The sequence below is a fragment of the Ambystoma mexicanum genome, chromosome 5p (genome assembly GCF_040938575.1).
Source record: "Ambystoma mexicanum isolate Mex_15411 chromosome 5p, UKY_AmexF1_1, whole genome shotgun sequence".
Classification (NCBI taxonomy): domain Eukaryota; kingdom Metazoa; phylum Chordata; class Amphibia; order Caudata; family Ambystomatidae; genus Ambystoma; species Ambystoma mexicanum.
This window is the reverse complement of record NC_090930.1, coordinates 441,827,537-441,855,360: the sequence shown is the minus strand read 5'-3', so window position 1 is coordinate 441,855,360 and position 27,824 is coordinate 441,827,537. Positions and strand designations below refer to the sequence as shown.

At 44.5% G+C, this 27,824-nt stretch overlaps 1 protein-coding gene across 1 annotated transcript in view; it reads right to left on the bottom strand.

Annotated features, from left to right (window-relative positions):
* The window catches only part of FRMD7 (FERM domain containing 7), a 762,724-nt gene that overhangs the window by 104,759 nt on the left and 630,141 nt on the right, over positions 1–27,824 (bottom strand). The window contains exons 7-8 of the mRNA XM_069612841.1: positions 15,746–15,893; positions 2,489–2,584 (exon numbers count right to left, since the gene is read on the bottom strand). Of these exons, the coding sequence (XP_069468942.1) occupies positions 2,489–2,584; positions 15,746–15,893 (244 nt within the window). The remainder of the gene's footprint in view (positions 1–2,488; positions 2,585–15,745; positions 15,894–27,824) is intronic.

Here is a 27,824-nt window from a genome sequence, read left to right as displayed (position 1 = left end):
AAAGCTCTCCTAATAAGTGGACAAAGATGCTTGTGCAATCGCCCTTTGCTTTCAATGGGTGTTTAATTCTTTCCCACACAGTTGTGGGGTGTCTGCCAGCACCCGGTGACCCTCTGCAGGACTGACCGAATTATAGTTTTAAGAACTGTAGCATCTTTCTGCAGCTGGTCTCCCTGGATGCGGTGACCCCAGCAGCTGAGCTACGAGAGAGAGTGGCTGAGCTGGGGGCTGGACTTCACGTTCTCTGGCACGCCCCGGCACACCCCAGAAAGAACAGATGCATTGTCGCATGTGCACATACCTCATGGCAGCTTCCTCTCACTTCTAGGCGCTGCTCTATTGCACTGAGAATCATGGCGCGTCGACTCACCCCGGATGGGGCTCAACCCTGTTATTACTCGACACACTCTTAAGTCTTCATGAAGCATTTACCCTCCTGAGCTGCCACATCAGTCTTTTGGGGAGATCTCTGCTGTTATAGTGCTGGGACTGATGTAGCCAATATAGACTTTTTGGAAGAGGGTTGCAAGTAAGAGGAATGCAGAGGAGAATGGGGTGCAGAGAGCAAAAGGGGCACATGGAAGTGGAGAGCAGGTGTCGATGGGTTTTAGTCAGAACGTGTAGTGAGAGATGCAGTGAGAATGAAGAGAGAAAAGAGAGAGTCAGATGCAGAACAGAGAACAGAGGGTTCCAGGTGCAGGGGCAGAGAACAGAGGCTGCCGGGAAGAGACGAGCAGAAGGCATGCATGCATTCCTGAAATGGTATCAAGTGGGACCCTCTGATACTGGCCAGGATACTCAGATCATCCTGCACCTCTGAGGTTATCTTTTCGTCATTATTGTTTGGGGGAGGCTCAAGCCCCTCCGTGCCCAAGATCTTCGCTCCCCCCGCTAGTAGAAGTTTAAAACGTTTTCACTGGCAATAGTCTCATTCCACATCCTATGGAGGTGCCTGAACTCATGCCTCTTCTTCCTGTGATGCTTTGCAAACAGCAGAGGTGCAGCCGTTTTATTTCAGCATGTTACTTACTGAATACTATTACCCCAGCGCCACCTTGGGCGTTTACCGACTGGCCACGCCACTGCACCCTCATTCCACTGATCGTGCAAAACCAGCCCCTGCTCAAAGAGTCACGGCCATTTGAGGGGAGGCCAGAAGGACGAAAAAAAGGCAGCATTACAATGAAGCCTGCAAGCGAAATGGAAAAGGCGGCAGTATTCATTTGGTGGAATGAAGCGGCATAAAATGAAGCAGTCTTATTCTTCCAGCAGATTCGACTAGAACTGTTTTTCCTTTTAACATATACCACGTGTCTGCTTCTTTCAGCAGACCTGAAAATGGTGAACATGTAGGTTAACTACCAGTCATTAAATTTTAGGGTTAACATAAAGTAGGGGCAACTGAGAGAAAGCCAAAAAGTGAGAAATCGAGACCACACACGTAAGCAGAAAGATTCACGGACTTTGCAAGGTTTGGACTGCAGAGCGAACTATTATTTCTGAACACAATGTTTGCAGCTAGATTATTGCTACATAACATTTCCACATAAAGTCCACATCAGTCTCATTTATTTCCACCTGTGTGGTGTTTGCTTGTGATGTAGTGTGCAGTGCTATTTACCCTTTCTGAACTCTTCTGAGTTTGGCAGGTGTCAGAAATGTGTGGCAGAGGGATGAAACGATTTGCACAGAATCAAACAAGTGGTCAAAAGTGGAGCTGAGATTTGAACTTTGGTCTCTTGTATAGACAGTCCCCAACCTGCAGTACTGACAAAAGCACAGCAGCTCTCTATGTATTTTAGTATGAGGCAAGGTGAATGGTCTTATGTAGCACCCATAAGCCAATAATGTTGTAGTTGCTGCACATAGCTCTGCATGCAACCTGATTTGGGGTAAGTAGGATAGTGGGAAAGGCAGGTACAGAACATCTGAAGTGTTGATGGGTGCAGGTCAGACGTAACTGTTACCTGTATGCCATGTGACAATTCTGCTCAGGGCAGACCTCGTGTAGTGAAACATCAATGGAGAGAGGGCGAGAGAGAGTGGCTGTTGCTAGAGAACGAGTACAGTGAAAATGTCTACAGTGTGGGCGAATAATGTACCCATTAATGGCTAATTACCTGCAATGTCACAGAAGCACCGGGACCGTTGCTGACAGTGCTGGTGCTTCCGAATCTCAGTTCAGTGGTGTCCTATGGGACTCCACGGGCATGGGGACTAACGTTTTCTGCCGCCTGATATCCCGGGCTGCCAGGACTTGTAATGTCCCGGTGTTACCAGATCTCAGGTGCCGGAAACGGTGTTACCACCCGACCTGTAATGAGGCCCCATGTGTGCCACGTCCTGTATATCGCTCTACCCATGGATCCCTTTGGATTGTGCTACACGCGGCCCAAACACAAAAATGAATGCATACTATTTGCAATGAGTATTTGGAGAAAGACAGTCTGTTCATACAAATATAAATGACATGTATACAAATACTTACGAAAATATGTGGATGAAGTTTAATTAGAAAATGCTTTCTCTTGAAACTCAGCTTCCGAATTTTAGCCCAGCTGAATGTATTGATCTTTGTATTGCCCTGATGAAAATAAAATATAGAGTCACTCCTACAGTACATTGCCACATAAATGACATGGAACTTAAACAACATTTTGCAACTCATAACCTTTATTAAAATCTGCAACAAACAAGATATGGATGAATGGCACAGCAGAAAACATCATCATTAATCTATAATGCAGTCATTCTTCTCTTGACAATCTTAAGACTTTTCATCTAAACATAATTACTGTATGTAAACATAGGGTCAGATTCTCAAAAACAAATTCAAGCAAACATTTCAGAAGGTATGGCTTTTTCATTTGCACTTCTTAGAGAAATGTCTAGGCCACCTTATTCACAAAGGTCACCTGCACTTTTCAGTGGGGCTGGACAGCAGTGTCAAATGTGTGCTATCCAACCACCTGGCATACATTCGCCACACTAATGTATTACAGGCTCCCAGTACATGCATGGGTGTTTGGAGTGCATTTTGCACAGTAAAATGTGAGAACAATGCATTCCTATCCCTATTTGAGGGATAGAAATGCAAGTGGGACAGCAGCAGTTCATACCAGTGTTTTTCCACTTTAAAAGAAAATGCATCACAGGGTCGGGAATGGCATCCTTCTCCCCGTGTTGCAATGAGGCGTAGGGGCATGCCTCGCTTTTCAGCGCATTTCAAAGTGCATCACATTTTTGGATTTGGGATGCAACTTAAAATGGGCTGAACAGGCCCCTTATTTGTGCAAATGCACAAAAGGGGAAATGTGGGCATTTAAATGTGAACTTCCATGATGCGCACAGCCAGATGACCTTTGTGCACAGGGCACATGTATTTTCTTTTGGAAGTAACAAGATTGCTTGCACCAACAAGATTTTGAGAATCTGCCCCATAGATTGTACTGCTCGTGGGGATACTGAATTAGGTTCTGGAGAACGCACTGGATGGAGGGACAGGTTTTAAGGAGGATTGTGAGTTTTTAGATAGCTGCTCAAGTGCACAAAATTCATTTCTGGGAAGTTAATCAGGATAACCTGTGTGCCCACATAGATAATTATTAATAAAAAATATGGGTAGCAGAAGAAATAATTCTAACACCAAACTGAGGTTGATATCATTTGTTCTTGGAATAGATCTGAAGAAAACTGCTTGAGCCACGGCCCGGAGGGGTCCAAGCCATGGGACGATGTCCTTGTTATTCATGTATCATTTGGCAATGACATTGGTTTCCCTCATTAGATTTGCACCAGCAGGTCTTCATTTGCAATGAAGGTTATTTTCTACATGCATTGGCCAACTTCTCATCCACTGATATGGGTACACTGGATGACCATGGCAGAGTGTTTGGTGATCCCGTGACTCTCTGACCATGAATAATCCATAGGCATCCTGTACAGCAAGCACCTGGTAAGATTTTTCCAGCCTGTTTGGGGTCGTTTGGGGAGGTTATATCTATGTTTTAAGTGGAAATTACAAATCCTTTTTTCTGCTGGTGTGCCTGTCTATTGTCAGTAGTTGCTATGGCTTGCAGTTAGTAATCCATAGGCATCCTGCACAGCAAGCACCTGGTAATAGGTTTCAAACCTGTTTGGGTCCTTTTTGAAGGTTTTTATATGGATTTTACAAATCGTTTCTTTCCCTGCTGGTTCAACTTCTAGAAAGGCCTGCCTTGGGGGTGTAGTCCTTTGTTAGTTTCTGTTCACCTTTTTTTCTCCCGTCCCATGTTTGATAGTAATTGGCTGAGGGTGTCAGGTGTGCCTTTCTATTGTCTGTAGTTTACTCTGTTGCAGTTAGTAATCCATAGGCTTCCTGTACAGCAAGCACCTGGCTAGATGTTTCCAGCCTGTTTGGGTTCTTTTGGGGAGGTTTTATCTATGCTTTAAGTGGAGATTACAAATCGTTTTTTCTGATGGCATGCCTGTCTATTGTCAACAGTTTTCCTGGCTTGCAGTTAGTAATCCATAGGCATCCTGCACAGCAAGCAGCCTGTTTGTGTCCTTTTTGAAGGGTTTTATGTATGTTTTAAGTGGATTTTGTCTGTCGGCCATTGTACTGAATTGTGTAAGGAAATGTGTTGCACCTACATGTATACTGATGGGCAGACCTCATAAAGGATTTAGATCTATTTTGCAGGAAATTAAATGTGTTGCACCCAAATGTATTTTGGGGCCAGAAATGTGTTACAACAGACATATTAGGAAGAATAGCAATGCGTTTCATTTGGATAGATCTGTGAAGAATAGCCATGCATCACATTTAGATAGAATTGTGAAGATTAGCCATGCGTCACATTTAGGTAGAATTGTGAAGATTAGCCATGCCTCACATTTAATAGAATTGTGAAGATTAGCCATGCTTCACATTTATATAGAATTCTGAAGATTAGCCGTGCGTCACATCTTGATAGAATTGTGAAGATTAGCCAAGGTGGTCTCTGATCAACACATGCTAGCCTGATCTGCCTGGGAATTGATGCCATGAACTCATTCACCCAGGCCTCCGTATCAGCTATGCTTGGGTAGGACCTGCTCTTTTTTCTCTTGCAGATATGCACTACGCTCTCCAATCAGATGAGCTCCCTAGCACTCTTAGCTCTCGGAAAGGACAATAATACAATATAATTCAGCATCTCAAAACATAAACTAGGACACGAATAACCATCAACCCGCTATAAAGAATTACATGAGACCCGGAAAATGGGCCCACTGGCACTTATTAGCCATGCATCACATTTAGATAGAATTGTGAAGATTATTCAAGGTGGTCTCTGATCAAGGCATGAAGTCCTTCACCCGGGGCGCAGTATCAAGTATGCTTGGGTTGGGCTTGTTGTTTTTTTCTCTTGCAGATATGCACTACGCTCTCTAATCAGATGAGCTCCCTAGAGCTAGAATTACCTGAGACCCAGGAAAATTGACCCACTGGTACTTATAACCGAGCTTCAGCAGTGGACTGACTCTGTTCCATCTCAAGGAATACGCTTTGAATCAAGCCAGGAATCTGGCAAGGCAAGCTCCTGCAAGTGACATTGACGTGCTGCCACCTGTCATAAATGCTCTCAACACACACCAGATCAGGAACACTCTAATCCCCGCTGCATATAACGCTGCCAGCTCAGACACACCACTTACATCATTGCCTGATCTGTTGCCTGACCTTCAGGTGTACCGAGTACCGGTCTTCATGCCTAGGAACATAGGATGTACTTGTGTGTCCAATAGAACAGAACTGAAGTAAATGTACACTGAGAAGGTGTCCTCCAATAAGCAATCTACATACCCAACAAGACACAGAGATGACCATAGTGGCTGATTCTGGTGCCTGGGTTCACTGAACACCAGTTATCGAATCTAGCTAGGACTTGTAAGTCTGATAGAACAGAACTGGATGTAACTGTACAATGAGAAGTATCTTGCTAATAAACAATGGCAGACTCAACGAGACACAGGGATAACCATAGACCTGCAATTCACAAAACCCATTCAAAATTAGGAATAGTGCTGCTCATCACTGATGACACTGCCAAACAGAGAAAGACAAACTCAAGCCCGGTAATCAGAACTAACTCTGCGCTAGACTGAGAATTTCTCCCGGAGAACCAATGCCCCAAACCTTTAGAATAGATTCGATCAGCTCAGTGGGCACTGGAAGGTAATCTGAAGTAGGATTCTCCCACCAATCTGCACAGACACTCACACATAACGATATGCTCTCTGCTCTACACCAACAAACAATATAATGCAGTATATCCCTTGATAAATTTCAACCTACCTGCACACATACCTACACACCTGCATGAACACCTCAATAGTTTTTAGAACGCAGCTATACCCCATGGAAAAATTGGCCTAGCTTCGCACATAATCTCATTCACAAGCTCCACCACTGCCAGAATGCAAACTCTGAGGTCAACGGCCTTGCTCCACACATTTTACTTACCTCACACAACCACTGCATCACACCTAGCATTAGAATGCAGCTACACACCACATAAACCGCATTGGCTGCACACATACTGAGCGCACACAAGCACTATTTACTACCCTACTCTCTCCACTAACCTGGACTACGTTCTCCGAGGGTGTTCAACCCACCGTGCTTTCACATCATACCAATGGAATATAAGGCGCTATACAAATGCACAATAACATAACATAACATGCTGCATGTCTGTTGGCCTGCATTGGCTTTCCTCCACATCTCTCTGTCAGCCTGGTTGATCCATTCAGCACCTTTTCTGTGTGTACTTTCATCTTCCTGGGTCATCTATCCAGCTCGTTCTCACTCTATACATTCAGCAGAATGTGTTTTTCAGCGAGCATTGTCTTTCTGTGTGCGTTCAGCCGCACTACCCTTACATATAAAAAGAGTGTGCTTGCAATTGTGTTCCACAGACATCTTTTACCTATTAAATGTATTGATTATCGTATTTTGAAGTAATTGGGAGCAGTGGCATTCTCTGTGTTCCCTCAAATCATCATACATGTCTTTTTAAATGATTGAGAATGGACAATTTAATGTCAGGATTTGTTAGGTTGGTTTTATTCTGCAATGTAACTTTTTTGGTCGTCAATCCTTTGAAATACCACCAACAGAATTACTGTTGCCGCTATTTGGTCCTGTCTATTTGGCAGTGTAAGTCCTCAATATTTGGAGTCCATAGGCTCCATGGGGATTTCAGTGGAATAATCGTTGGTGGTAAACCTGCTGAATTTGCCAGGTTTTGGTGGTAAGGTGTAGGATTTAACTCCAGCTGGAGGAAAATCCTCCACCTTACACCAAAGTTGTAGTACAGCGGTGCAGTAATGCAGCGGCCCACTGTTTTTTCCTGCACTGCCATACTCATAATGAGTTCATATTGCCGTGCAGAGATTGTAGTGCTTAATATCAATGTGAAATGTGTTATTTGTAGCGAGTCAGTTCTGGATATTATTGTTATTTCGGTTTTGGTCTAAAAATGATCCTACCAATACTTGGTATATTGGTTAATGGGCCTTTTACAACGGTCTAGGAGGATATGAAGTTTACTTATAATCTACAATGTGCATTGATGCTGATATCGTCCGGTAGATGGCCACACAGATATATAAAGTAGGGAGGATATAATGGCTAGATCGATACATTTACCTGTCCAGATGTTGAAATTATCTTGGATTATGATTAATTGGAGCTCATTTTAGAGTCTCCTGTAATTTGGTGGTGGGGACCCGTTACGTTAACACCTTTACGTAAGCGGTTCCCTGCCACCAAATTTTGGTAATTTGCACTGTGGCGTTCAAATTTAAACAGCAAAAGGTAGTGTACTTAAGCAATAAACCTTGAGGGGCCGAGGAATTACCGGGCCAGGTAAGGCCCCAGTATTTCCCATGCTCGTGGGGTGTATTGGTATTAGTATCCCGGGATGTTCATTGTTTTCTTTTTAAGTTGAGAAACGGCGTGCTTGCCATTACAGCGATGGAGCTGCACCGGGATCACAGAGTGTTCCTGGAACCAGCAAGGGACGAAGGAGCGCAAGGTGAGTGGGGATGGGTCGGGGTGGTGGGAGAAGGAGGCAAAGGGGCCTACGGGGGGGCACTTACCTCAGTACCGGTGGGGAAGATGGCGGCCTCCTGCCTCTGAGGAGGCTCAGAACAGGGATTTTCCATGTGGTAAAACCCCTGTTCTGAGACTCCTGATTGGCTGGAAGGCCGCCACCCTCCCCAGCCATGTACTAAAAGCATGCACGCCGCCTTTTGCCCTTCACGTTTGCACTCCGCAGTGCAAAGTGAGTATACTCTGCCTGCCATGCTGGCATACCAGGCAGTGTTTACCTTTCATTATGAGCGCTGCTTGCCATGCATGCATGGCAAGAGGCACTCACAATTACAATTCAATGCTATCCGACCTTCTCGTATGCCCGACAGCATTTAATTATAACTATGAATGCTGCTTACCAGGCGCTTACCATGTAAGCATGGTCGGGCCTCACCAGTGGGGTGAAGTTGTGCCTCTCTAAGCACAGTGAGCAAGGGGTCCATGGCTGGACTACCCTGGGTTACTTGGGTGAAACCCCAAATTTTACAATATTACAAAGGAGTGTGGGAGCCCCTCTACTAAGAATGAACATATGCCAAATACCCTGTTTTTCCACTAACGAGGCCCGTTAAACAACGTTTTAGCTCCCTGCACCCTTCACAGAGCAGAAATACCCATTTGCATATCAGTCTTTCAGACCTACCAGGATTTTGCGACATAAAATGTCAAATTTTGCACCATAAAATGGTAAATTTTGCGGCACAAACCTTTATTTATTGCTGCATTTTTGCTGGACATTTTGTATTAACTGGAGGGTGTAAGATTGCCACATTGCAGGAAGTAGGCAGAGTGCATGGCTACACGAGAGCCAGGGTATCATTATTATGCATCTTTTGAATTAATTTAATAGGAAGAGTCCCAGATGTCTCTGGCTTGGCAGAACAGTGTTTGATTTGGCTACATTTTTGGTTTAATGTGCATGCCGATTTAATAGTATTAACTAAATTGATCATTATCAGTTGTAATCCTGAAAATATTCCCCTATTATGTTCTCCAATCCCCCAAACACCCACACACCTCTCTCACCAACACACATCTCACCAACTCCTATTACAACTTGCATTCCTGAACCTCTCACTCTGTCATACAAATACTCACGTGCTATGTCACAGTGTCAAGTCACAATTTGGACTGTCCAGCCCCTGCCACACTCCAAATCATACTCCCAACTCACACCTTACACTCAATTCCTCCGGCAGTATACAGTCCTTCATTCTTTTGTGCTGCTTCTGCATCTTGCATCCTTTCTCCCATTCTATCGCACTCTTCCTTCATCCTTTCTCCCAATCTGCAGCTCACTGCCTCTTTCCGGCCAACTGCTTTCTCTCTGCTTTCTGGCTCACTGACCACACGCTCCCTCTACTTTCTGTACCTCCGCTCGATCTCAGATTTCGGGCCCACCACATCACTGCTTCCTCTGCTCTCTTGTGCACCGCTTCCTCCTCTGACCCACTGCTCTCCCTCTGCTTTCTTGCCTATCACTTCACATCCCACCCATAACGCTCCCTCTCTCTCCTTTCCCTCTCATAGTGTAACCATTTTAATTTTTTTTGTAAATGTAGATTTTGACCCGGATCCTCAAAAAATGGGGCATTTAAAAATAGAGCCGAGGATATGCTATTTTTAGACAACTCATTTTTGGAAATGAGCAGGTCACTTTATTCTCAAAGGTGACCGGCGCATTTCCACAGGCTTGAGCTGTAGCCCAAATTGTGCGCTAGCCAGCTGCCTAGAATGGTGTTCTGGGTTGTTTGACCGAAGTGTAATTATTTGCGGCAGAATTGACTGTAGTCCATTTCGCCGCAAATTGATTTGCACTTCAGCCAAACAACTCAAAATGTACCTTTCGCCACCACACCCTCTCCTACTTAACTGCTTGGTCGCTGCCGCTTCCCCTGCAACCCTGCTTTGTCAGATCCGTCCCTCTAACGTGGGTCGGATCCGACTCCGCAAGGTCCCCTTTTCATTATTTTCTTTTTTTTCTGTCCCCGCCTCCAATTTTGAGGAAAAGGGGAACACCCCTGAAATCCCATAACCCAAAAACACTGAACTTGGGGAGCTGGTTACACCCCTGCAACACATGTTCTGTATTTATAAAAATCGATCGAATAGTGCTGGACGAAAAAGGTCAAATTGTACCATTCGATCAATTTTTGTTATCAAAATGGGTAGTACCTTGAATAGAATCGCTCTCCTGACAGTGTTCTGCATGCTCCCAGTGCCTTTCATAGGGACAGGCCCTTCAGGGGCCTGCCACTGTAAAATGCGACCCAAAAAATGAATTTTTATCCTTTTTGAGGAACAGAAATGCAAGCGACACAGCAGCGGTTCATACCGTAAAAGAAATGCATTTTAGGGTCAGGAAAGACCCTGTCATGCAGTAGCACCCCCACATCCCGTGCGCATAGGGTTGCCTACAATTTCTGCACATTTAAAAGTGCATCTTTTTTGGAAATGAGTGATGCGATTTTAAATATGCAGAAACGCCACTTTATTTGATCAAGGAGGTGAATAAAGCCATATGAATGGGCGCGCATATAAAATGGCCCATGTCCTTTGTGGATTGGGCTGCTCTTTTTTTGGGAGCAAGTGATGAGATGTGTTGGCGCATTTCATTTCTTGTGTAAAAAAAAAAAAGTTGAGCACCTGGCACCCTGAGTAATTTTGATTTTTAAACAGTAATTTTGGCAGATTACTTTTTTTTTTAAAGATTCTGTTTTTGCGCAAAACAGCGTTTACGCAGCATTTTGCGCAAAACAGCCGTTTTCGCAGAATTTTGCGGGATCGCAAAATCGCTATAAGCTGGAGGGTCTGGTCTTTGTCTCAGCCACAAGGGCAGTCCAGCACCGAAATACTAGGCAATTCTCCTCTAGCATTTTGGTGCTGGACCTGGATGGGTGGGACAAAGACTGATATACAAATGGACATTTCTCCTCTGTGAAGGGTGCAGCGAGCTAAAGCGTGGTTGCAGACCCTCCTGAGTGGAGGAAAAGCCTGCGATTTTTAAATTAACCTGTAGGGTTGTGAGAAAACGATTGTGCTTCACTTCATTATATGTAACAAATGTTTCAGGCAATTAACCTTTATTTCTAGTTATTAACCTCATCCAGATATCTGAATGGTTCCATGTCATTTCATCGCGGGATGAAACAACGATGGTTTTTTCTCCGTTGATATTTCAACGCGAAAACTTATTTTTTTTAAAACAGTTTTTGGGGGGGTTCCCCTATCCTCCACCCCCTTTAATTATTTAATTATTTAACTATCCCCGAACACCCACACCCTATCTATAGATTTTTCTAACCCCCCTACAAACAATGATGAGTTTTCGCTTTGAAATATCAACTGAGAAAAACCCATTGTTGTTTCATCCCACAATGAAAGGACGGTGTACCTTCAGAGATAAGGCATTCCGTACTACCCATTCAGAAAGGTATAACAGAATACATTTAATAAAGCGCTCTTCTATTCCGTCTCGCAATGCAAGCACCTTATTGTTGCTATGCAAGGATCATACTCTTTTTAGGTTTTGTCACATAGGTATCACTTTATCGACGTCCATTGGAGCCAAGCATATCAGGATGGGTATTGGTAGATGAGAAATGGGCATGACACATATCCACCTTGGTGCTGTGTTATTATTCTCTTTTTGTGTATGTTTCAGGCCTTGTGATTTCCTAACATTCTATGGGTGCCCAATTTGAAATTGGTTGCCTTTGCTCCCAAATGTAACAGAATGAGTCCCAGATGTTCAGACATGACAGAAAAGTGTCCTACAGTTTATGTTTTGGCCCCAAAAGTGTCACAACCAAATATTAAATGCTACGAGCAAGAATAGGGGAGGGTGGCATTTTCGGATGGACACATCTAGGTCAGTGCTTTGTTCATGTTCTAACCACTCTACCCTCTTGTTGTGCAGGCATTGGCGGACCATGTCACAACAGGTCATGGCGTTCATTATTCTATGCTGTCATTTACAGAGTGCAAGGTTTTAAAGACAACGTTGTTCCTGCAATGTAGCATTTTTAACCAACTCACCTGTTTTATTAACTTGATTGATAGCTCACTGGGATATTTAAGTGCCATAATTTAACTCTGATGGTTCTGAGATGCAATAAATCTGTCTGGTTGTAATTTAAATGCATTGCCCTGTAGGACTCGTATTCTGTTAGTGTTAAGTGAAAAGAAAAAAAAAACACTAAGAAGGGTAGATAGTATTAAGTGACGATTCACAAATAAACTATGTACTTGAAAGGTGTTGCAGTCACTGGTGATCCTAAGCTAAACGGATTCCTCACTACCATTGGATACTGTGAAATGGGCTGATTTTGTCATTTCAATGTATTGCTCTTAGGTTTTCATTAGTTAGATTGTAGTGAAATTTGGAAACATCAAAAACGTGAAATCTGTCAAATATTAAAACGTGAAATCTGTCAGTAATAGGTGTGAATCATGATGTGTAAATCCTTTTGAATATTGTATTTATTTTAGGGACTTTTGGATGGGACAATTACAGCATACAGAGGAATGCAATTCATAATCATGACGGATTTATTTTATAAAGATGGATGTTTAAATAATGTCAAGTGGTAAGTTAATTTTCCCGAATCATGACGTACCTGCCAGGATGTCATACATTCATGTACCATCTCTAATGGCTCATTCTTTTGAATGTTCGCATTTTGTCCAATTCTTTTGTAAGATCCAAGAGTCTATAATTTATTCCAGTTCGATAGCAGAGCCTGACGCCAAGCTCCCACCATTAGATCCTTCCTACCACAGTTATTTCATCTTTCCAAAGGCCTCATCTACAACAGCAGTGTTAGTGTGGGAAGTTTCAGTTCAACACATTTCTGCCATATCCTTGGACACACAGTTCATGCATTGTGCATTCTGGATAGGCATACTCGATTCTTTTCTCTCTATTAAGCAAAGACTGATCCACCAATTCAGACTTTATACTAATACTTTCCATTCTACTAGGGGTCACACCTCTCATGCAAATATGACATCTTTGAACGGTCATGTTTCCATTAATTCTAGACCCCTTGCATTTGCTATAAAACATGTCCTTTCTCTGCTACAATAAATACATCCATTGTATCCATTAGGGGCATTAAAAGTAAGATTTCAGCCCTCCTACTTGAACTTAAAACGTTCCCTTTCACAGTGCTCTAAACAATGACACATCTCAAAAAGGATGGATTTGCACCATTTTCCCTTCCGCTACCCACTCAATTTGATTGGGAGCACGCCTCTTCCCCTCCATCCCTGCCGTCCTCCTGCGCAGTCCTGCGCAGTCTTAAGCTGCCCTCTAATCCCATTGGTGGGTCGCCTATCCTACAGAGAAATGTAATGCCTACAGAGCTATCAGCTGCTAACTGGGGATTGGAAGAATCTAGGTTTCTCTTTTCTCCTTCCAAATCTCCAATACCTTTTCTTCTGGAGTCTGCTGTGTCTACATGTCACCTTCGCTGCAGATTGCGGGCAGTTGAGACAAATGCTATAAATCAAGCCCTACCCAAGACATTATCTTAACTTCTTGCTACCCTGCCCCATCTCCAGCAGTCCCCAGGGCCCTGCATGGACACTAATAAGAAAGTCATGCATGCATCCTAGAAGGCACAGAAATCCATGGGGCCTGGGACCCAATAAACACAGAATCCCAAAAACAGGGAAATCTGATCATCTCCATCCTCCAAGTTTTGCTACTCCCCAAGTGAATAGAGCAATCAATCTACCTCTACCCTCTCCATTTCATCTTTCTGATCCCCTCCTTGCACGAGTCGTCCACCGACCTTATCAGCTTCTTCTAACCCAATTCCAAAGACAACCTCCCTTTCGTCACTGGTCTCCCATCCACCTGGTATCCAGTTTCCATCTTACTTGATGTACATTCCATGGCAAAACACAGATTTGAGATAAAGATTTTATTTCAGAACTTGAGCCAGATGCATTATTTCTCAAAGACTTCACCCAAAGAGAACTATCCTATAGCTGTCATTAAGCTAAACCTGCAGGATCCAAAATCCTCTAATAAAACAAACAGGAAAGAGCAAAGGAGAATGTCAAAGGTTTCAATTATGCCTTTGTTTCCTCTCCTTCCCTGAGCGTACGGCTCCTCTATGTGACCCCATGTTGTCTGGAACATTTCCCCATCCATTACTATCTAATTTTTACTGATTTACAGTGCCTTATCTTATAAACCTAAATTTGGAGACTAGCTACTTGACTTTATAGTAGATGCTCTATCAGAACGTCTGAATCTTTGCATTCTCAAGGACTTCAAAATCTGACTGAAAATACCACTGAATAGACTCACAAAATGTATTATCCCCAATTTAGGCAGTCTAGAGTATTACTTGTTGCACACAGAGGTATCACCCCTGCCCCATCACATGCTGGATGGCATCTTTGGACCTTCAAATCTGTAGAGGGCTCTCCCTTAGCCCAGTTTGCCATGGCTTGAACATGTGTTGCTTTTCTTCTCTGTGACCTTTCTCTAAACCCTCCCACACCACCTTCCCATGAGAATTATTCCCACTATAGGAACTGGACATCTAGCAATGTCGATGAAAAATGTGTTCCTGTAATTCCCAATTGTTTCTCTTACACAGCAGCCCTCCCTGACCTGTTCTTAGTAATAATATCCTGTGATGACTGGATCACTTGGTACCTTAAATCATTTTCCCAACTAAAACCTTCCAAACCACAAAAACACGTGCACAACTACAGCGCTACTTGGAGAAACATGAAAAGGCGCAGTTCATCAATAACATCCTGATCCACGATTGGATAGGAACCACAGGTGGGGTTTGGATGGTTCAAACTACTGATGCTAATCAGAGGGCAATTCAGAAAGCAAAAAAGGATGAATCTTGCTTTTGATTTGATAGACGTCTCAAGACCTCCAACCCACAAAGGGAATGTTTCAAAATCACTGGGGAGTTCAAGAACCCCTGCCCTCTGTCTGACTCTATCGCTCCTTCCCAAAACCCATACAACTCTTTGGCAGCCCATTTTCCTCTAAAATGTTACCCTGGATGAAGGCCTAACATCAATGTTGGCAGAATCTCCCTCTCCTGTCACAACTGCTTCTCCCACCACCTCAATAGTGATTTCTTACTTTTTTCTTATATTTATTGTTTGGATCCGTGTTTCACTAATGATCAGAAACTTTGGTTCTGTGGCACAATTGCATTAGTATTCGGTACTATTGCAGAGTTAACTTCTATTTTTCTAGACTGCTTTATCCGGAGGAGAAATACTTTTTCCTTTGTGCGTCAGATACCACTATTTGTTTATTACATTCCACAAACCGGATGGGGCCATACAGTTCAGATTGAAAGAAGGGGGGACCATTTGAATCCGCATAATCTTTCTCCACAATTGAAGGCCTTCATCTCCCCCTTATAGGAGACCCAGATACCACCTGATTGATGCAACTATCCTGATGGATCGTGATAATTTTTTCGAGGCATTTACCTGTTGCTAGTATGCCATGCAAATGGAACAAGATTATAATCCCACATTAGCCAGAGAAGAAAATAAGAATAGTTTGTTTGAATTACACATTTCAGGACAACACATTTGTGCAGGCATACACAAAATCAAATGATTTACCTGTAGTACTAGAACTCCCAAGTGTGAAACAGCTAGATTGATATGCATGCCCTCCCCATCGCTGGCTGGGTGTGGTCGTATTCCATACATGTCCAGTTTCCTTGCAATGTCCAGTAGTTGGATATCAGACTCTGCTGGAGTCTTTCCCCTGTAGGAGGAAGATATCTACATACTTGTAAATACAAATCTTTTCATGGAATTCTATAAACTGACAGCAATCTATTAGTCACTCATGTTAAATGAAAACGTGATGTATAAGGTATTGCATTGAGAAGGACATTTCAATTTAAGGGAAGGAAAAATACATTTTTCGACAGCAGAAATGAAAGGCAGAGAGAGAGGGAGAACAAAACAAGTGCTCAAGAAAAAACATTACAGGGCACATCAGGGAAACCTTTGTATCTGCTTCGGCAAGCGCTCTACCGCACGGCAACGTTTTTGAGTTGATGATAGAGGAAGAGGTTTTCAAGGAGGGTTGGGAAAAATTGAGACCAAAGTGGATTTATTAATTGTGATTGGATATCCCTGTAGGTGAGTGGGAAGGTAATTTTCTCAGATCTTTTTATGCAAGGTGCACATGCTCCAGAAGCGCATGAAACAAAACAGTTTTGTACCACCTGCACTGGTCCCTGGTTAGGATGTATAAACTTGGTCTCTCATACACAGCTATGTGTTGGGCCGGTGGGGTGCATAGGGACAGTTTGAGACGCTTAATCAGGGGATGCTACTGGGTGATGCATTCTAGGAGACAAGTTCTGGCTACAATAGAACATTTTATCATTTCAAATCTGGGTAGTCCAAAACAACACCGTGCTACTCACACTATGTTTTCGATGCACCAATTTCTCAAGCACACCACTTAGCTAAATTTACAACATGACACCAAACAGAGAAATGTATTATGGATATATGCTTTTATGTAGTGTGAACATGAGAATTATTGGGTGATAGTGTTAACAAAGAATTAGATAGGATCATATTAATTTGTTACCAGAATCGAGAGCAATTCATTATTGCATAATCCTATATTGCCACTGTTTACACAAAATGAGAAGAAGCCAAATTCAGTTGTTGGCAAGTTCCAGAACAATCTATTGTTGCACACAGATTTTTGAATGGTCTACACATGTTTCACTCCCATCCGGAGATTCCTCGAGGCCTTAAAGGTGTCTGCTGTGCAAGAATCCCATATTCAATAACTATCTCATGGACATCTGATAGACTGCTTAATCACATATTTCAGAGAATCCAGAGATCATATTGCCTTTTGGATTTTACTTCATCTTATTCAATTGAGTAAATTGAGAACATCTTTTGAGGCTCCACGTTGTGTATTGAGTTCAATTTGAGTATTTCCATCGAAAGCTACTGTACAATGTTCCATCAGGTAAAGGAATACTGTAATTATGGCAAATTTAGCTTCTTGATAAGTGATCCCAGTTAATGCGCATTGTCAGTAAAACTGTCATGAGCCTGTAGGTTCATCCTGACAGTCCATCTTGCGTTACATATGGCATTTACATAGGTTTGATCCTGGATAGAAAGGGTTCATGATTAGTGCGAGGAATTGCCTTCTGGCAAGGGTGTAGAAGCTCTGTTTTCTATTTGTATTAATTAATAAAATGATGCAGGTAATTCCATTTCTGAAAGGGTGATCTGGTAATCAGATTCCCCTTTCATAAGCTCTGTGCCAAATGCATAGTGCACATCTATGCTCTGCATCATCAGTAGCCCGATCTGCTGTGCCTGCTCTCCAGTGGCACAGAGCATTTTCAGGGGTTACAGGTGTCCATTTGACAGCTGCAGGGACAGCCAAGTCTCTTCAGTGCAGGGTCAGCATTCAAGATATGCACCCCTGTTTCACAAATGAAATGACTATGAGTATGCTGTCCTGGTGGCATGCTAAACTAATATCTAAGCCAAGAGTAGCAAAAAGGAGGTTAGAGTCACAGGCTACCCTAGTCATGGGCATGAAAGGGGAGGTCACCTAACTGCAGGCCATGGAGCTAGAGACTGGCAAGCTCGGGTCACCGGTAAAAGATCACCAAAGGTTAAAAGGAGTATGATTCAATTTTTCAACAGAAAAAAGTTTTTATTCAACATTACATGAAAGACGTGAATTCATAAATAGGCAAGTGCCTTTAGGTAGCACGTTTCGTATGCATATGGAAATATATTGTGGTATGCATAATGGTGGGTTAGTAGCATAAGTGACAATTATTTCTTGTATTGCAGAACATAAATCATGTAGCCATACATTAACATTGTTGACACATTGGTTGTTGGTGTTTCTGGTTCGGTGCGTAGTAAAAGGAGCAGTGGCTGTTAAGATGGAGCAGTGCTGCTTGTGGGCACCGAACTGTTTTCAGGACACGAATTTACGGTCAAGGCGCTGTTTGCGGATGATGGACGTGTGCCCAAGGGTTAAAAACTGGAATTAATGACACTGATCAGCGGCCGCAATAAAGCACGTATTCTGAAACACTAGCCGCCAGCACATGCGCATTGGAAGCTCCCTTTTGGTTAAAGACGCGCTACTCCACCACGCATGCGCACAATCACACAGCACTCGACTGATACAGCTCTGCAGTAGAGGTAAGCGTTCGTCCGTTTACATGCGTTTTGACAATATTTTGATTTGAGATCACGCTATGGGCACCGCGGCTCCAGCCACCACGATCATGAATGTTTCCTCTTGCCGCCTGGTCACTTTGCACACTCTCGTGCACCTTTGCCATAGTCACCTTTCCAGCTTCCTTTGACTAAGCACAATAGACGACTCACTAGCTCTGCCATTTTTGAGCGCGCATCTCTCTCCATCCATTTCAGATGCCAAAGAAATCCACCTTAAAACACTATTGTTTCAAAAGTGGCCGCCCCTTCCCCCATTCAGCACGGATGCACAGAGGCACAATAAACAAATAACACCATTGTGTATAATCACCTCACAAATGAAGACCTCGGCCATCCGCTAATGGTCACTGATCCACTTACGGTCCACCAGCCGAAATAACTAGGCACCATCATTATATCTATTGGAAATGTCACGTACCTAATAGTATCTATTGGACATTTCCTTCTAGATCTTGCTGTCTGATGCCGCAGACCGCTCCCCAGCCCCACAAACTTACCAGCAGCTGGTCCTCTACTAAGTCTTTTGCCATGGCGTTTAGAAAATAACCCTGGTAGGTCACCTTCTTTTACAATTCACCAAATTGCTGGAATTTTCAGATCACCAAGTCCATTAATTCCAGTTTTTAACACTTAGGCACACGTCCATCCTCTGCAAACAGCGTCTTGACCTTAAATTTCTGTCCTGAAGACAGTTTGGTGCCCTCAAGCAGCACCGCTCCATCTCAACAGCCACTGCTCCTTTTACTACTCACCGAACCAGAAACACCATCAACCAATCTGTCGACAATGTTAATGTATTGCTACATGATTTATGTTCATTAATACAAGAAATAATTGTCACTTATGCTACTAACCCACCATTATGCATGCCACATATATTTCCATATCTCCTTTTAACTTTTGGTGATCTTTTACCCGTGACCCGAGCTAGCCAGTCTCTAGCTCCACGGCCTACAGTTAGGTGACCTCCCCTTTCACGGCCATGACTAGGGTAGCCTTTGACTCTAACCTCATTTTTGCTACTCCTGCTTAACCCTCTAGAGCCAGAACCCCTCACAAAAAAGAGGGTCTCGTCCCCATTGCATCTCATCATAATATCTAAGGCATACACGAATTTAAGGTCTGATGGCCAGCATCTCTCATAAGTATCCGAGCCACAGTAATTTCATAACACACATGTCAGCCCGGTGAGCCCAGCCCAGCTGTGAAAGGATTATGTGCATTCCCCCAGGCATACTGTCCTTGCTGTAGCCTGCAGGACAGTAGCCTTGGGGGTTGCCTCTTTTTCTTCCTTTGTGAGGGCAGGTAACACACTCCCCAAGAGACAGCGACTGCACAGGAAGCTATCCAGGGAACAGGGCACAGGGCACACCCATTCACAAAAGGCATAGACTCACATCACAGTGCTGCATACCAACAGGCCTTTCACCCAAGTGAGAAAGGAAGGGGTGGGAGTAGTGTAGATTAGTGTAGACAGAGGGAGCTCTTTACTGCTGGAAGATTCCATCATCTTGTTTATCTCTGCCTCTAACTTTCCTTCCTGTCCCCTCCACTTCCTGGATATCGGAAGCAAAGTCCATTTATTTCATGAACAGGGATTGAATCCCTGAAGCAGACTAGCTTTAGTCCAACCACCGGTGGGTTTTCACCTTTAAAAGAAGGGGTTCTCCCACTCATTCTTTGATTCACATTTGGACATAAGTAAGGAACAATTCATGGTCCCTCCATTGGGAGAGTTGATATTTACAAAGTACTCCACCAGTGAGGTGAGGAATGAGTGTTCAAGGCAGAGGGAAGCTCTGTCCCCTAAACATCCTCAGGGACCAGTGGGGTGAACTGCTGCTGGGACAAGCTCTGCCTCTCTGCCAGCCACAACGGTACCCAGGACTGTACCCTGCTGAAGGACCCCTGCAGTTGTGTGCCGGACTCCCCCATGTCTTGGAGCTTGAGAACAAGGACTAATCTTCTTGAATCTCTGGATTCGGATTCACAGCATCCAGAGAGCCAAGACAGCCAGGATCCATGTTTTCATCTCCTCAAACTAGTCAAACTTCTTTCAACCCAGCTTCATCACATTTCATACCACAGGACCCACTAGTTCTGCCCTTGGCAATGAACCAAACTGTTCGAACCAACAAGCTTGCATCTCAAATCAGTTTGACTCTGCATCATACCTCACAGACTCTGTTGCCTGCTCAGTTTGAATCAACTGCTCATCCCTGGATCCTGAATTAAACCACTGGACCACTGGAGTCATCTGCTGACTCAAACCTGCAGTTACTAAACTACTCAAACCAGCCTGACCTCAAACTGCCATTCCGAAGCATTAGGATCATCCCTTCTAACAGGGCAGAGGTCAATTTGTCACAATTGGCTAGATCTGTTCTCTTACACATTTATGATGATAATGAGGACTTTGACACAGGTCATATGAATTTTCTGTGCAGGGCCTTTATCATTGCAAATAATTATTGAAGGTGTGGCAATTCAGGAAGGAGTCTTGTGTGTAGGATCGGATACAGGGCATGCATTTGTTGTCTGGCTATGAAAGGGTTATATTTCACAGTTGCATGAACAAATTATTAGAACATTTTTGGAGATGGCTTTATGAACTTTATGGTGGAAATCTGTCATTTGGGGTGAAAAACACTTTGGGCCTCATTACGAGTTTGGAGGTAGCCATAGTGCTATTAGCGCCATGACTACCTCCAAACTCGGGTCCGGGTTCCTTCAATGAGGAATTACCGGGCCATGCCAACCTTGGAGGACCCGGTAATTCCTCATTGAAGGAACCCATCCCCATTCCCATTCGAGCCCCCATAGGGCTCAATGGGAATGGGGAGGGAGCTAATAACGGGCCCATTAATAACAGGCTTGTTATTAGCTCCCTGGTACCCTAGTGGGACCTGCAAAGGACGTCTGGTCTGACCAGATGTTCTGAGCGTGTCCCGCAAGGGAACCTCGTAATAGGGCGGAATGGGTTTACCGGCACCGGCTCCATTACCAGCGTCGTTAAACCCATTCCGCTCACCTCATAATGAGGCCCTTTATTTTGATCTCCCTGTCCCACCCATTGTTTTGTCTACTCTAACCAATAGGCACACAAAGATGACTGCCTGAAAAGAATTGAGTGTAATGGGGAGAATGTTCCTTTCAGTATTCAGTTTAGACCTTGATTGAATCATGAAACCTGGAAACATTTATTTTCATTCCTCTGTCACACACCTTAGAATTTTTTTTTATTGTTTTTATTGTTCATTTTTTTCATTATTAAATTAATAAATAAGCAATAAAAACACAAAAATGCATTCCTTAGAAAACTTCTTGGTGCAAGCAAAAATACACTTTTCAGAAAATGAGTCTGTCTTTGTAAAGCCACTGTTGTCTAACAGTGTTTTCACTGTTGTCGATCAGTCGGTAACTAATGAACAGTGGAAGATGCAGCAGAAGCAAGAAAGGTAGCACCTCCAAAACAATCCAAAAAATAACACTCTTACAGGTTGGCAAATGACGTGCTGGTCAGTAAAAGTCCATATTGGAAAAGGTTATCCCAAGACCTAATTTATGGGGCTGAATGAACATCTTGCAACATACAAGTAATCCCATTTTAATACAGCACATACAGCGGATTACAGAAATGCCTCAAATATGTTATGTTCTCCATGTTCTGCATATTAAAGTTCCCATTGTTTATAACTTATCAACCTTTAACCCCCTTACATGCCACCTGAAGAGAAGTGACCATATCACATTGGCCTTGAAATCCCTAAAATGGCTGACAATGCATCTACTTCAAAGCCCAATATTTGACTCAAACAACCATTCATGGCAAGCATTCCACTAAAGTGCTACTGCTCTATTAGCTGAGCAGACATTTAAGGTCAGCTTCCCATGACCTTTTGATTTCCCACCAGCCGAAGATGCCAATGTTAGGGGTAGATCTATCCATCATCACTGCTCCTTCATTGCAGCCATGTGCATCTCCATCTGAGCAGATAAAGTTCAGAAGGGAAAGGAAGGGAAACCAGTTTCCCACCATGTGCAGGTCTGAAGGTTTACACCTACTTGTTCTGTGAGCTCCCTTCCGTATGGTTGTCGCATAAAACCCATTTTATCTTTCCTAATGACGTTCTCCGTGCATGCAAGTGATCTTTGAGCTGTGTTAAGCATCACAGAAAACTATAGTTAAAAAATGAAGACAAGAAGGGATTGCAAGGGATGCCAACTACTACTCCCTAAATTTCTTCAAGAGCTGCAAAAGACTATAGGAAGTTCAACAATTGGTTCCATTTAGTAGATGAGTGTGGTGGTACGGCAGAGGATATGCACTTTTTGCCTAGTTCCCATGCCTAGGAATCTTCCATGCTTGTCCTTATGCACTGGGACCGTCCATAATTTCAAAAGGTAACTCTCTCCAGTTAATGTTCTACTCATAATAGAACTGCAATGTCCACAATATTAATCTAGAAACAAATAACACACACACACACACCCCACCCCCTTCCAACAGTATCAGAAACCATTGATCTATGTGCTGTTATTCTGACTATTGCAATCTTATTTTTTCACACTTAGATGCACAGTTTTCATTTTCTTTTATCAACCGAAGAAATTCCCTGCATGTATGTTTTATTTGGGCCATTTTGTATTTCTCTTGCAGGGCATTGAATGGGTGTATTGTATTCCCATCATAGCACCATCTAAAACAATATCTTTGCAACCATCCAACCTTTTCAGAACAACATTTTATTGCTGATCTGCAATGCAGGGCTATCCCATAGGGACATATGGGCCTCATTACAGGTTTGGCGGTAACCGTGCTGGTGCTACCGGTGGGTTGCCGCCAGACCTGTAAAATATTACTGGCACCTGACCTCCCGGTGCCACCGGGCTATTCCAATTCCAGCGGCTGGGAAGTCAGACACTTGTAATTTTGTTAACCCACATTCCCTTAGAGTCCCATAGGACAGCTTTGCCTGCCGTGACCACTGTGCCCAGCAGGGTCAGACCTGTCGGGCACAGCGGAACCGGCAGGCGAACCCATAATTTGCCGGTCCGGAAACAAGTGTGCCGGTGATCTTACCGGCATCCTTATTTCCGGACCGGCAAACTTGTAATGAAGCCCATAGTCTTATGCAATCGGAACATCTGATTATTTTCAACCAAGCATGAGCACAATACATTTTTAACGAGCGAAGCATCAGCATCAGTTGTATCCCCACTGGAGGGAGTCTTCACAAGGAACACAGGGAACACATCTGTTCCATGCTCAATGGCTCGAAGCCTACACGTTTATGTTCATCCAGCTTGGTGTATCCGCCCCTTAAGTCTGAAGCAAAAGTGCAATAGGAAGATTGACATTTTTCTCTTCCCACCATGAGAATCTTTCTAGGGATTTAGCCATTTTAAATATAAACGTGTTTTGATCATCCAAAGAACTGATTGATGCAAGTAGAATATTTTCGGGGTAAGGCACGTGTATACTGTTAACTATAAAACAAGTGCCTGTGGATACTTGTTCCCATTGCTAATGTCCAACTGCAGTGATTTCAGTAAGGTGTTTATCTTCAATAGGGCTTTTTTTCAAATTGTTTACTAAGGTTACACACAAGTATATTACCCCTTCCACAGAGCACCTGATGTTCAATGGTGCAAATCACCCTTTAAAGCAGTCCCAAGATCTTGCTAAAATCTGAATTAATTTCCTTCAATGAAAAACAGGGTGTTCATGCAAATTTCGTATTAGGAGCACCACATCATCTCCATACATCATAAACGCGTACTCATCATGACCATAAACAACACCCTGTACTATTTGGTTCTGTTAAAGGAAAACCCTAATGGCTCCAAATCAATTTTAAACAAAAGAGATGACTGGAATCATCTCTGTAAAGTGCCTCTATTAAATGCTACTTTATAAGTGATACTTCTGTGTGTCCAGATACTAGTGAGACATTGGGGGTCATTACGAGGTTGGAGGTAAGTAACAGTTCTTACCGGCATGGAGCTAATACCGTATCCATGTAGTAAAGAGCCTGCTAATAGAGGGCTATAACGAGTTCGCGTGCACGAGCTTTGCGCCATGCCGGTAATGACATTACCGGCATGCCACTAATGTCCAAAAAATGGCCCTTAGCGGCATCATGGAAAGCGCAGACAGCACTACCGGCATCAATGGAAACGGCATTAGCGGGCACCGCTGTCAGCGGTGACCGCTATTAGCGGTGACTGTAAGTAAGCGGAACCGGAAGTAGCGTCATCGAACAGGAACGGGAAAGAGCATGGTGGCCATCTTGAAAAACACAACCCATTTCCATCCTCAGCACACAGGACCTGGAGCATATTGCTGACCACAGACATCGACCTTCCACAACAAAATCAGGCAGTAAAAAAAGGCACCTCCTGCCAGCGCAAAGAGCGCTTTAATGAGGATGAACTAACAATGCTGGCTGAGACCTGGCTGACAATGCCGAGGTTGTTTTCGCAAACAGCTTCAAGAGAGAGGCAGTGATAAAGAAAAAAGAAATCTGGCAACTTGTTGCCCAAAGAGTCAGCGCAGTAGGCAACACCCCCCGCACAATAAAGGATGTTCGGAAGAGATGGAATGACCTGCGCGTGCGAGTCAGGCCATGGCTCCTGGTGGAGGACCTAGCTCTCCAATAAAGCTAAGCCGGTGGGAGGAGATCTGCGCCAGCACGATTGGCATGGAGGCCATAGAAGGTGTGGACGAGATGGAGCATGGCGCCACCTCATCGGCAGAAGGAGGTGAGTGTCCTAAGAAAACACTGTAATGCAAAGTATGATGATAGTCCACCAATTTGTCTGTCCAAAGAGGCAATGCATGACTCAATACATACACATTTGCTGCCTAGATGTCGTCCGCAGCACAGACACATGCACATGCATGCAGCATGGCAATGCCATACCTGACACACACCACATAAATATGAAAATGGCATAAGTCACACTGCACGCAGGCCACAACATAAATGCATGTCACATAGCATACGCCTGCCCCAACATGAGTGACCCCGACGGATGCCTGCATGCTCCACCCATATAGCAAGCAACGTGATCATCAAAACTCCACTGCCTAATCCCCTCTAATGTGTAGAAGAGCAATAATACAAATGTATACATGATGCTTGTCAAATCATCGCTCATGCCGTCCCTCTCGTGGTCCCCAACAGGCTCAGATCCTGACAGCGAGGCCTGGGACTCACCCCCACAGGTGAATACACCCCTGAAGAGGGCCAGGGATGAAGGCAACAGGCCTTCCACTTTGAAAGGCCCAGGCAAGCCACGACAGGCACTGAAGACAAAAACAGCCCAGGATGCCACGGCACTGGTGCCGCCAAGGCCCATCACCACAGTCCCCACAACACCTGTGACACCTGCACAGGAGACAGTCGATGGGGCACAATCTGCAGAGAACAGCTCTGTTGGGGATGCAACAGCAGCTACGGCACCCCTGACAGATGATGATGTGCAGGGTCAGGTATGTGTACCTGTCAAGGATGACTCCTCGGACCTACCTGCAACACCAAGTCCCGCCCCATCCCCCAGCTCACACCTGTCGACTCCTGCAACGGTACCACCATGGAGCAGTCTGGGGGGAGGCCGTACACGGGAGCATGAGTCCCACAGAGGACCCACATGGATTTGCCCATGTCACACATGCAACCTCTACCTCCACTGGTGTACAGGCGGGGGTGCAGCAGGCAGGACACGCAGCACCAGGAGGAGCTCACTGCCCTAGTGAGGCAGTTTGTTGCAGACAGTGCCCAAGCAAGGCAGGAGGGGCGCGACAACACTGCTTCCCTGAGGCAGGTCATTGTAGAAAGCACAAATAGATTATGCAAGGAGGTGTCTGCACTGAGGCAGGTCCTCATCCGCATTGCGGATTCCATGGAGGTTGAGCATCCAGCCCCCAGACTGGAGCAAGCGGCCACTCCTTGATCGTCCAGCTCCACCCAAACCGGCCCCCTACGCAGGTCAGCGCGCACCCTGCGCAGCTCGATCATGCCACCACCAGGTGCAGGAAGTGGAAGGATAAGACAATAGACACTGACACATGAAGCTTCTGCTTGGACACCATGTGTGGGGGAGTTGTGGAGGAGGGGGACGGAGAGAGGGTATGTGGGGGAGTTGTGGGGGGAGAGGGTGTGTGGGGAGTTGTGGGGGGAGGCATGGGGGGAGAGGGTGTGTGGGGGAGTTGTGGGGGGAGGGGGAGAGGGGAGACGGTGTGTTGGGGAGTTGTGGGGGGAGGGGAAGTGGGGAGAGGGTGTGTAGGGGAGTTGTGGGGGAGTATGATGGGGGTGAGGGTGTGTGAGGTGGAGGGTTTGAGCACCTAAATCTTATTTTGGACAGTTAAATAAACCCATTGTGTGAAAAAAAAATCTTGAGTGGACATTCCTTATTGCAAATGTGTCATTTATTGATATACAGTGCATAGTGTACATGTACTCCCACACCCAGTGCCCTCTGTCCAACTTTCATGTCAGCCTCTGCACCCATGTGTGTTAGAAATATTGTGCTATCACTGACTGATGCACAGCACGTCCCTCCTGTGCATCGGCACTGTGATGATGTGCAGCCACATCTTCTTCATCCCCTTTATCATCACCAGGTGGTTGCAGTTCAATGTCAGGGGGCAGGGGCACATTCCGTCAGATACTTATGTTGTGCAGCATGACACATGCCATGATAATCTTGGCCACCTTCTCATGCCTGTAGAGGAGTGCTCCACCAGACCGGCTAAGGCAGCGAAACCGTGCCTTCAACAGGCCAAAGGTCTGCTCGATGACCACACGGGTACGGGTATGGGAACGATTGTAGTCCTCCTCGTGCCTGTTCTGTGGGTTTCGGACAGGGGTGAGGAGCCACGGCTTCAAGGGATAGCCCTATCACCTGCATGAGAGACAATAAAAGGTATATGATAGTCGATTTATGATGGACAGCTGTACTAGTCACACATGCCTGTAGATTATCGTTGGTCACATGCACATGTCCCTGGTTGTATGCACACAATTTTCATGCCCTCAATGTGTTCTGTGCCATGGACTCATGGTGTGGGTTGCATCTCCAAGATGATACACGGTGTACACTGCCTTGATGGTGCTCATGCATTGTGGACGCATTCTGCTGTGTTTGTGTCAAATTTGTGATGTGTAGTGTTCTGTATGATTTTCTAACTGGCAGCGTTGGCAGTAGGCTCTGCAATATGAGCCATTCAGTGCTGATTATTACGATGTTGACATGCTGCACTTCTGTGGTGGTGGCGGCTCTGTGACAAGCAGTGGATTTCCTTGGTGATTTTGTTCAGTGCACTCCCATGGATGCTTGTCCTGTGTAGTGATTTGCTGCAGACATTTACATAGTGAATATTCACAGCATGTTGCTGGATTGTGTTGCGGAGGGTGAGGTACGATGATGGGTGGTGGAC